The sequence below is a fragment of the Oryzias melastigma genome, linkage group LG10 (genome assembly GCF_002922805.2).
Source record: "Oryzias melastigma strain HK-1 linkage group LG10, ASM292280v2, whole genome shotgun sequence".
Lineage (NCBI taxonomy): Eukaryota > Metazoa > Chordata > Actinopteri > Beloniformes > Adrianichthyidae > Oryzias > Oryzias melastigma.
This window is the reverse complement of record NC_050521.1, coordinates 15187063-15198844: the sequence shown is the minus strand read 5'-3', so window position 1 is coordinate 15198844 and position 11782 is coordinate 15187063. Positions and strand designations below refer to the sequence as shown.

Below are 11782 nucleotides of genomic sequence, written 5' to 3'. Positions count from 1 at the left end.
AAGACGACTCACACTCTTTTGTGAATATTCATCCCTTTAAATATGTTGACTCAATAGTTATTTTCTGGAAAATACTTATGCAATATTTATTTGTAGTATGTGTATGATGTGTTTGTTAGAAATATTTATATTTCAAGTATTTTCATCTTTTAAAACTCTTGCCTCTAGGGGTCACTGTCATCCAACACATTCTACAAAACTTTATAGATTTTTTTGTCTTCCCCTTAAATAGTTGTTTTAACAATCACAACAGTTGTCAAGTGACAGTAGAACACAGTAAAATAAAATACCTAAATAAATAGAGGCAAAACTTTGTTAAACAAGACTATGTTGCTGATTCCAAACAGCTCATATTTCCACTGAAGGTACAAATAATGAAAATTAAAACATTTTATGAAAATATTAAATGCCAACACTGAAATAAAGATTAAATGATAATGTAATAAAAGATGCACATTGTCAACACAATGAGTATTTCCATCACATTTTTAATGCAATTCATTTGGTTTATTGTCGTTTTCTCTGACACAGTTTCTGCAGAGCAACAGGATCTAATCAAAGTTGTGGGTGGGAGTGTTGACAAGGAGCAAGGATGCCTTCATTCCCCATCATCGTGTAGCCAGTAGCTTTCTGCCCCTCACAATCCCCAACCTAATATTAGCGGTGCAACAAAAATAGAGGGCTATTTCGGGAGGCAGTTTGGAGCCAGATGCCAGCAGACGAGGAAAACAAAGACATGAATGGATCAATTTATCTGCAAGTGAATGCTTCATATTGGAATGGAAAAAAAATGAAAAAAAATGAACATTGCAGTTTAGAAATTAAAACAATATAACAGTCTTGTCATTTTTGCAGCATGTTTTACAGCAACAGTAGAGAACCCCAAGGAAAGACAGTAAAGTTCTCAACCAGGACTGTCAGTGAAATTTTATCTATAACTCTTGTATAAAAGCTAGAAACTCTACAAAATCTCTCCATTGTTGTTTTCAGTCAACTTTGTCAATAATACTGAGTAAGTAGAAACTAAGCCGTGGATCCTTAGCCTAAGAGAGAGTAAAAACAGGTATTAAGAACAGATTAACTTTTGAATGTCAATACAAATATTTATTAATTCATGTTTTTATTGCCAAATCTTACTTACTTCTTGGTTATCCAATAGTAGTTTACTTACTCCTCTTTCTCTTGGACTGAAATGCAGCTTAGTCCTGGTATATTGACATAGATTTACAGGTATATTCAGGCTGTCCCCATAGCACACTTCTCTGTGCAGGACACCACACAAAGAACCTTTAGCAAAACACAGGAAAGACAGAGAAATGAATAGGAATAAACATGTGGAAATAAAATGTGAAGAACTTTTCAATACTCGATACTGAAACTAAGTCACAAATGCCCCTCCAGGTGAATACAGGCTGTGTGCAGGCAAGAATTGGGTAAACCTGTACGGGGCACGCAAGTAGCCTGATTGGAGAACACTCATTAGACACTGCCCGTATTTTCTACACGCATGCTGTGGGTGTCAGATTGCAGCAAACACTTGTACAACATGTTAGGGTGAAGATGCAGGAACGTCATACCGACCTGATCTCGTGATTGGAAATCAGGTTTAATTAAATAGTTTGAGAGTTGACTGAAACTGCATGTTGAGTCTTGAACAAGGATTGGATATTCATCTTATTCTTATGATAATCAGTCCTATACATTTTCAAGCTTATTCTTACAGATACATACTCTGCATATCATGAAAAAGCTAAAAAAAACAACAAAAAAAAAACAATAGCTTTATTTCTCTGCAGATTCCACAACAATGCGTATCTGTCTGATGATATTATTTATATGCAACATGACTTTACAAAAACAATTATTAATTGCATTTCAAACAACACTGTGGATGAAAAATCTGAACCAAGTCTTTTAAATTGAATAATTTTCTTCTTTTTTTGGGGATCACCATGTGGATGAACATGACTTTTGTGATATTTTTTTGACATTTGTATCCTCCCTGTGCATAATTTCTGACTGGACCCTGGACTGTGGCTATATTGGATTTAATTCTTGAGACTACAAAACCAGTCTTTGCTAAAAGACAATTAAAAAAAGAAGAACTCACCACGAATAACACAAAAAATGGTGAAGAAAGTCAGGAACATGACCCGTGGAAAGAGATGAGTCACGTGAATTGGTAACATGAGACAGAAAACAACTTTTAAAACGGGTCTGGCGATTCTGGATTCCCCACACTATAATCAGTTTTCAGTCTATTGTTCTTCAGTGCAACCGTTGAAGTTCAGCTGCTTTGATGAACAGAGATCTGTGAGAACTTCAGAAACTGCCTTATTCTGCAGTTTACCATGAAATCATAACATCAAATGTATAGACAAATATTTTGGCTTGGTGATCCAAAATATACAGTTTAGCCAATATTTTTTTTGTGCTGTTGCACAATAAGCCCAGAAGTGAAACAGGGAAACAGAGGGCAAGATTGTGATCTCAAACGGCTTGCATGAGCTTGAATACAGACACTGAAAAGTGGCTTACTCTCTTTTTCTTCTGGTAACTTCTATTAAGTATAGTTCATTTTTATTTCCCTTTTTTGCTCAATTTCTTACAAATATTTAATTTCTTTATTAAACAACTGAAAATATCCAGACATGTTTTTGTCACTGTCTATTAAATGTCTTTTAGATAATCAAATGATAAAACCAACATACTATTACAACAGATACACTTTGTTTTTGTGTCACTATTGTGAAAGATCCAAGAATAAAAATATCACTCTGTGCTCTTTTTTAAAAACAAACCTCAAAACTGAGTTTTTGTTTTAGGTGGCACAACCTTGCTAAAAAATTAATAAAACAAAATCCAGCATTTTAGACAGAATTATCTGGGTTCAGATTCCTCTAAGGCAAGTTACACTTCTCACTTCCTGTATTCAAACACCTGGATCTTGCATGAAAAGAACAGCTGCTGTCTGAACCACTAGACCACAATCCATCTACAAATTCCGTTGCTGATTCATGTACAACGGTGCTTTTGATGCACAACAGAACATTGCATAAATTACAGGTAACTTTCAAAACATGCTTATAACATGCTTATGTTGAATTGCTGCAAAAAAAAAAAAAGAGCCAAACTCCTCAACACAGAAGTTGGCTTAGCTTCAGTCTTACAGCGTTCTATATGTACTTTATTAAGAAGAAGTGTAGGTTTTTCCAGAATTTTTCTGTCTATAATCACAATTTCTATACATGTGTTACGAGTGGACCAAGCATGTGTAAAAAGAAACCAGGCAAAGCAAAGAAAAACAGCCAACTCCAAACTTCTGTAGCTTAGCAAATTCATTTATTTGCTCACATAAGAACCAGGAAAGGCCTGTTGAGACCATTTTCAAGACTTCCTTATATAGACAAACTTTCCCGCAGCCAATCAGATCAGAACATTAAAAAGAGAGCCCCTGCAGATGATGAGAAATCCGAAACAAGACAGGAAATACAAATAAAAATAAAACACTTTCATAGTTCCAGTAAATTGAAGTCCATTGACTCTTGATTGTGTGAAGAGATGTCTTATAAATTACGTGGAATTAAGCAATTGAAATTGTAGCTGAAAGGTTCAAAGAAGTTCACTGTCATAAATGTATGAATGCACTTAAAGATAGAAAAATGTGCCTGTGAATATAGATGAACTTTGTTGAGGTGGAACAGATTCGAGGATGCATTGGTCTGCATATATATTGACAGTCATGATATACAAAGAAACAGTTGCATCTTAACATGAGATGATGTTTGTAACAGTCTTAGGTCAGTCAGTGCAAAGAAGTGATTAAAGTTTGGTGTTTGGTTACACTTTGGCTTCTTTAACAGAAAAAAAAACATTTACAGACAAGAAAGTTTACTTTGAGCACGCTAAATAGCAGCAGAAACATTAAGGACATGTCTGAATTCCTCCCCTACTCACTATATAGTGCACTATATAGTGCGTTCATCATTTTCTAGTACAGCCCGAATTTCCAAAATCGAGTGCACTAGAAATTTCCCAGAAATCTTTGTGAAAAACTAGCGTGCATTGATACAACATTAGCGAATACAGACCACAATCCTTTGCAGAACAACTTTTGTGAAAAAAGCATGTTTAAATAAAAACATTTTAACAAACCATCCATATTTTCATTATCAGAACACAGCGGAGTCACAAAAAGGCATCATATGTTTATATTGATTTGATCGGTGATGTCATATCCTGAGTTTAGCAAAACGAAAGTAAAGTAGTGAGCACTGTGCGCAAATTGCTTTTAACTCTTTAACACCTGAGAAGTCGCTGCTGACGCTAAAAAGCAAAATCTTTACATACTGCAACTTTTCAACCATTGAAGAATTTGCTCAAATTATGTTGATCTTGAAAAATTAGAGTAAATCAAACAACATGAACACTGGAGCTCCGATGTTAAAGGATTCAAATTTAGGGAACTATATAGTTCCGCACTATATAGTTTTTTAGTCGTAATTGATTAGGGTGAAAATTCAAACATAACCTATATTTTTCCCCATCAAAAGCTAATTGTCGTAGATTGCATTTGCAGCAACACTGACACTATAGTGGTAACATTTTTTTTACTGGTATAACTCATATTTACAGTATCTCACAAAAGTCAGTACATCCCTCGCTTTTGTTGTCAGGGGTTTGGCTATTATGCCTCTATTATGATTTATTTTGAAGAAAAATTAACTTTTACACTGCTGTACAGGATGGACAAGGACTACTTTTAATTGTGTAAAAAATTCATTTCGGCAGTGTTTTCAAGATATAAATATCTGCAGAAATGAAAGGAGTGTACTCACTTTTGTGAGATACTGCATATATATATATATATATATATATATAAGTGCACTGATGATAATCTTTTTACTGCAACTTTACATATCGTTGTTTGTTTTGTCACAGTGCAAATGTAACCATTTGTATTGTCTGCTTTAAGAGCAACCTCAGCAGTCTATAGTCAAACTCACCCTTCACAACTCTATGACTCCTTTTTACAGAAAGTTCATTTTATCTGATTTATAAACCTCTGCAGAAGAGTTTTCTGTACTAAGAGGAAGATCAAAGTTGTAGCTTTTTCCTTTCACCTCAAACATTGGCTGATAGTCTGAAGACAGAGGGTTGTAATTAAAAGATGCAGATTTCTCTGAAGCTCCAGGTGCGACCTACAGACAATAATTAGAAGAGAAAATGTTAGCGTGACTACACATCAATCATTCATTTATTATAAAAGCTTAAGAGACAAATTTGGTATAAGTTACACCGAATAAAAATATAGATGGAATTCTTGTTTTTGGTCCCATGTTCATGAGATGTAGTCAAAGATCTAAAACATTTTTTACAAACATAAAATAACTTTTTTCTTTCTCAGATACGCTGTCTAATTAGCATCTTGATATGGCACACCTGTGAAGCGGGCTGGATTATCCCAGTAAAGGACAAGTGTTGAATATACAGATTTAAGACAGATTTGTGAATAATATTTAAGACAAATTTAACACAAATGTTTCAGATCTATAAGTTCATCTCATAAATGAGTAAAAAAAGTATTGAATTAATATTTTTCATTAGTGTATTAGAGTACCTTAGGTTGGAAGATATTCTTAATCTCATATGTTGGTTGGTATGGCTGTGGAGCAACAAAAAAAAAAAAAAAAGAGAGAGAGAACAGTTTATTGTTTAAAGATATTCAAAGGAAAAATGCAGGACAACCATTAAAGGTAAAGCTTACTATATTATTATTTTTCCATTTTTTTTAAATTTTTGTATTATATAAATGTTTATGAGTAAATACAAGTACTGAGAAACACTAAACCAACAGGAACATATTTGCATCAGACTGACTAAAACATAATGCACTTGCTGCAACAAAACAGAAAATATTAAAACTCTGCCATTAACCTAACTAAAAAGAAGTGAATGTAAAATATTGACAATTATAAGAAATCCTTTGAAGGAAATTTTATTTAAAAGCTACATTAAGACGAACTTTGTTATGCGATTATACTGTTATCTGTTACTCTTTTTTTAATATAATCATTCACTGAAACTTTTCTAAAATTGCATCCCAGACTTCCACCAGTTATTATTCCACCTACCACAGGTCCAGTGGAAGAAGCTGCAGCATCATAAGGAATCCCAGCATTCCCCTCTGGAGGAGGGAAGGCTGGGATTCCTGCTGGAGGACGGAAGGCTGCACTTCCTGCTGGAGGAGGGAAATGTACATTCCCTGCTGAAGGAGGGAAAGCTGCACTTCCTGCTGGAGGAGGGAAAGCTGCACTTCCTGCTGGAGGAGGGAAAGCTGCACTTCCTGCTGGAGGAGGGAAAGCTGCACTTCCTGTTGGAGGAGGGAAGGCTGCAGGAGAAGGTGCAGCAGAAAATCCTGAACCTTCAAGCTGAGTTGAGTCCTGAAATTAAGAGATTACATTTTAAAAGTATCACAATAGGAATCCATTTGTGCTGAGATGCTTTCAAATAAAAACTTACATGATAAAACACTTTAGGTTCTGCTGCAGTCTGAGCGACCTCAGAAGGAGGCTTTTTATTCTTACAGCAGCACTTTTTACAACAGCAACAGTAGCAGATGGGAACCAAAAGGACAGCCACGACAGCCACAATTATATATGTTATTATAGGATGAGATTCTGAAAGCAGAAATATTAAGAAATGTTATGTTAATTTAGGAACAAACCACAGATTTGTTTCATTTATAAAGAATGTACAGCAGCAGACCATCAATAATGTCCACCAGTGAAACTAAAACCAGGTTTATTTAAGGGTTTCTGAACTTAAAAATACCACTATCTCTGTATTTTAAAGGGCCTATACCACATGCAAAAGTAACTTTTTGAGCTTTTAAGTGTATTATAATGTTTATTACTCACTATAGAAAAACCCAAAGCGATGTTTTGATCCCTTCAAGCATTTCTGGGCATTCCTCTAAAAACCTACGCTATCAGCACCAGCCCCTTCCAACCCATGGAAAGGTTCTCATGAGCTAACACAAACACACTTTCTCGAGTGGCTTTCGCTAGTTTGATTCATAAATCAAATTAAGTGGTTTTACTCCAACTACACAACAGTGTGATTTATCGTCATTTGCATTTTAATCATGACATTAAGTTTAATTTGGTAAATTATCTCCTGTAGGGTCAATTCTACTTGTAAGTTTTATTTTTGAGTCCAAATAACTTATTCTCAACTATAAAAGAGAACATTTTAATTTCATAACTTGTGCAATGGACTGCCCCAAACAAAGCTGTCATTATTCTCCCATCATTACCTCTAACATCGAGTTGTATCTGTAACACCATCGATGTCTTTTCGTCCCTAAAGTTGTATTCGCCATTGTCTTTATGGGTGACTTCAGAAATCCTTAAGACGTTTCCGCTCACTCTCCCCCGCCTTCCATAATCGCCGTTTCTATGATCCCACAGAAGCTGAGAATGGTCTGGGCTTTGAGAGTAGGTGACATGCAGGTAATAAGCATTGCTAGGAACATTGCGCACCAACTCCTGCCCGGTAAACAACAGTATTTTTTCAGGACAATCTGAAAGGAAATGACAACAATGTAAAAATGAAATACAATAGCATTGATTTAATTCCAATCACTTCATCAGTTCAACACATTTAACTAATACATCTTTCTTGTTATGTATTATTAAAATTTTTGAGCTTGTTTGTTTAGCCAAAAACACTATTACACATTTAACTCCCACTGTGATCATCTTTAATCTATTATAAAACTGTTCCCACTGGTCTTTATGATAATGCAGTTTTTAGCAAAAAAAAAAAAAAACAAAACTAATTTTCTAGGATATACTGTAGTTTTTGCAGAGCTGTGATAGTCTTACTCGCAATTCGCCTTTGAGTTGTAGGTGGAAGTAAGCTCTCCCCTAATTCCCATCATCCCTTTGTTTAGACTCTCTCCCACTAGCTTACAACCTCAAGCCAACATTAGAAGAGCAACAAAAATGGTAAGTTTGATTTTTCTTTATCATGAGAAAATGAAAATGTTAAAAACAATTTCCATCGAGGAGTCTAATGACTTTAAAGAATAAAATACTGTTAAGACTCCAGTGGGTTCCGGTTTCTTGCATTTAGAGCAATTAAATTAACATTTAACAGCAGAAAAAGGCAAAGACTTTGCAGTTCTCACCATTAACAGTCAGTGAGAGTATGTCGGAAACTACTCCATCAATTTTTACAATGGCAAATTTTCCATTGTCTTTTTCCGTCAACTTTGTCAATTTGACTGATTTAGTGTTAATTATGAGCCGTTCATCCATAGGCTAAGAGAGAGTAAAAACAAGCAGTTAATTAAAAACAGAGATGAATCATAGAATGTCTGTACAAATATACATATAAATATATGTATTTATGTTCAAACTACTCACTTGTCGATTATTCATCAGTGTTTTCATTACTCCTCCTTCTCTTGGATAGAAATACAGTGGTCCTGCATAAGAAATATATGTATACATATCTATTTCTACACTGCCCCCTATGCACATTTCCTTTTCCCGTAATCCACAGGAAGAACCTTAAGCAGAACAATAGAAAGACAGTGAAAGGCATAAGAATAGATACATGGAAATAAAAAAGTGAAATTTTTCTCCAAACTCAAAACTAAAACCAATACTGCCCACTTTCTATTCATTACACAAATGGCTAAATTCTCTGAATGTATCAACTAAAGTGTCGATTCATTTTAGAACGGCAAACATTGCATGGTTATTGAAGCTAAATCTGAATTTATACCTAAATTCTTTATCATAAATGTTGATCTTCTTATATCAGATTGATTGTACAGGGTGCTGTTAGTCATCGGCAGCTCATGGCATTACAAGACTCTGAATTCATTAATGTTTAGGTTCCAATTTTCTGTGTTTTGAAGTTAATGCATTAAAAATATTTGGAGGTAATATTTAAACTTACAGAAAAACCATTTTGATTTGGGGCACAAATTGTTGATTTCTGACCTAAATACTCTCTACCTTATCTCTGCTCCCTCACCGTTCGCTTCATGTATTATTCTACAATTAATTTGGTCGAAAAGAAAGACAAGACTAAAACCTTAAACCACTGTGTACATTTATGCAAGTAAAAGTTTTTTTGAAAACTTTTTTTTCACCTACCCTTCAAATTGAAACTAGCTAAAGATAATTAAAATAAGCAGAACTCACCAAAGAGAACATAAAAAACAGTGAATAAAGTCAGAAACATGATCCGTGGACAGAAACAGACACGCGAATCGGTCACGTCACTCCCAAAAAACAACGTTTAAAATGGTTTTTAGATGATTCTTGGTCCTCTGACTCGTGCTACCAGGATGTTCTTCAACACGACTGGACGACATTAGATCGCTGCTCGTTCAATCAGCTTCTTCAGTTCTGCAAACTTCAGAATCAAGTTGCTGTGAAGAAAATAAATCGGCGAAAGCTTTAAGTTTACCGTGAGAATATGCCCGTGTTAAATAATATTTAGAAACATTTCTTGTTTCCTACTAAAGAACGTTCCGTTCACAGGAGAGTCAAACCACGCCCAGAAATGCTCGGACCGCATCACATATCACTCCGCGGGGAAGATTCTCACGCAAACAAAAAGTCATCTTTATAAATAATAAAGCGACAATCACAAGTTTAATTATGTTTACAAGTATATCATATAATAGAAACATTAAGTATGTTTGATATTATCGTCCCGCTGCCTTTATTTAACTATTTTTTTCTCTTTTCTTTGCAGAAAATTGAAATACAGTGATGCAAATGCCATGATTTAGTTTCATTTTTGCTCCACAGAAAGTGAATGTAATAAAGATTATGTTCAATGAAAATTGTGTTTTTTTGCGAGTAAAATAAAATCAAATAAAATCAATTTACATCATAAAGCTGTTTGATCTATAAAGGAAATTGGAAAGTACCATTTGGATTGAGGCACAGTAGCTTTATTTTTACTTTAGCATACTGTAAAAACAAGTTTAATCACAGCGGACAACACAAATTTAATGGCAGCAGATGGAAGACATAGCTACACAGTGTTGAATAATGTTCCAATTTATTCCCTTTAAATTATTTTGATGTGGAAAAATAACAGTAGTTGAAGTTGCAGAAACTAAAATGTCAATGGATTTATAATTAATTCTTGTTTACTTGTTTGCTTGCGCACATATTTGATTTACTGTTGATTATGCTGCCAGAAATACAAAGGATCTGGAAAACTTCAGGTATTTATCTCTGAGTCACACTGGTTGAATTTTTGGCTAAAGATGTCCTGGATTGATTTTAGGTCAGTGAATCAGATCAATCAAAATGAACCAACATTGGCTATCAATTGTATCTACAACCACAGATTAGGATAAGAATAGTTACACCTCTGAGACAAATATATCCGTATAACCGAGCATCTGGTCCAAAACAGTTGAATAGCTCTAATTTTGCTCACAGTTTTAGTTTCACCGGTAATGTCAGCTTGGGGATTGTGAGGGGATTTAAACTAGTTAAAGAGTGTAAACAAAAAGATGATGGGAAACGAGTGAAGGCTTACTCCCTGTCAATAAACGACTTTTCTCCCTATTTGTTAGCTTTTAAAGGGATAACTTGTCATGTGAATGTTGAGAAAACTTGCAGTCTAGATTAAAACAACCAAAAGCAAATTTAAGCACTGTAAATCAAATATCAGTTTGTGGTCCCCAATTATTTTTAAGTAATGGACAGGTTTAATGTCAAGTGAGATTTTCATGGACCAGCCAGAATGAATTGGTATCTATTAAAATTTTTTTTTTTTTTTTTTTACTTTCCAATTTCCATAAAATCAAGCAAATTAAAATGGTCCTACATCAAATCTAGTTTAAAAACTGTAATCTATAGGCCCGGTCCCACAGGATTTTACAGCCATATCACTTCAAGCAGCATCCCTGTCAAAATAAACTTTTGTCATCACATCAACCATCTACCCCTATTCTTCTGACCATAAGAATGAAGATTCAGTCAAACAAAGTTGCTGATTTGAAGACGTTTCTGAACTCTGTAAATTCTTAAAAGGACATTTCAAAGTTGTTCCTAGCATGCACTACTCATAAAACTGCCCCCAAAATGGCATACACACCTGACTACCCCAGATCCACTTGCTTTTTCTGTTGAGTCAGAAATAAGCATCTATGCTAAATGTTTAGTTAAGAATATTAGATTAAAAAAAACAAACGTCAATCCTTTCACAGAAGCTGTTATGCTATGTTCTCACCCGGCCTAGCAATTTCTTACAAAAAAAAATCTATGTAAACATGTTTCAAGCTTCAAAAAATGCGTCACTACACAAGTTTTCAAGCATTGGAGTGATGTAGAAACAAGGTTATTTCAGGCTCTGTATGCTGAAGGATGGGGCTTTGACCTCCACCAATTTCTGCTTCACTGCCTCTGAAACTCTAACTGGCTAGTCACATCAGAAAAAATGTCTGCCTCTTAGATTTTTTTGAACAATGTGCTTTATACAGAACAAGATGTTGGTGAAAATCCTAGGTTTGGTAAAGAGGGAAAATTTAACCTGAAAAAACTACACCTCCTAAAGGGAAATCCTGGGGTAGTCCTACAAAATGTAACCAATTATTTGTGTTTATTTTTAAAGAGTTAAACTTTTAGCAGATGGAATACCATTAACAGGAGCCTTTGTGTTTTGTTTTGTTTTTTCCACTGCTGCCCGGTACCATTTTTGAAGAAGTTTTTTTGATGCATATGACAGACTTAAAAAC

At 34.6% G+C, this 11782-nt stretch overlaps 1 protein-coding gene across 1 annotated transcript; it reads right to left on the bottom strand.

Moving 5' to 3' along the window:
• Positions 1-3320: 3320 nt before the first annotated feature.
• Positions 3321-9663, bottom strand: LOC112153312. Its single transcript, XM_024283422.2, has 8 exons — positions 9222-9663; positions 8433-8578; positions 8195-8327; positions 7319-7585; positions 6523-6680; positions 6135-6443; positions 5621-5665; positions 3321-5201 (listed from the first exon to the last, which is right to left on the bottom strand). The coding sequence occupies exons 1-8, from the start codon at positions 9259-9261 to the stop codon at positions 5031-5033; spliced, it is 1269 nt and encodes a 422-aa protein (XP_024139190.1). The 5' UTR covers positions 9262-9663; the 3' UTR covers positions 3321-5030.
• Between the last annotated feature and the right edge of the window lie 2119 nt (positions 9664-11782).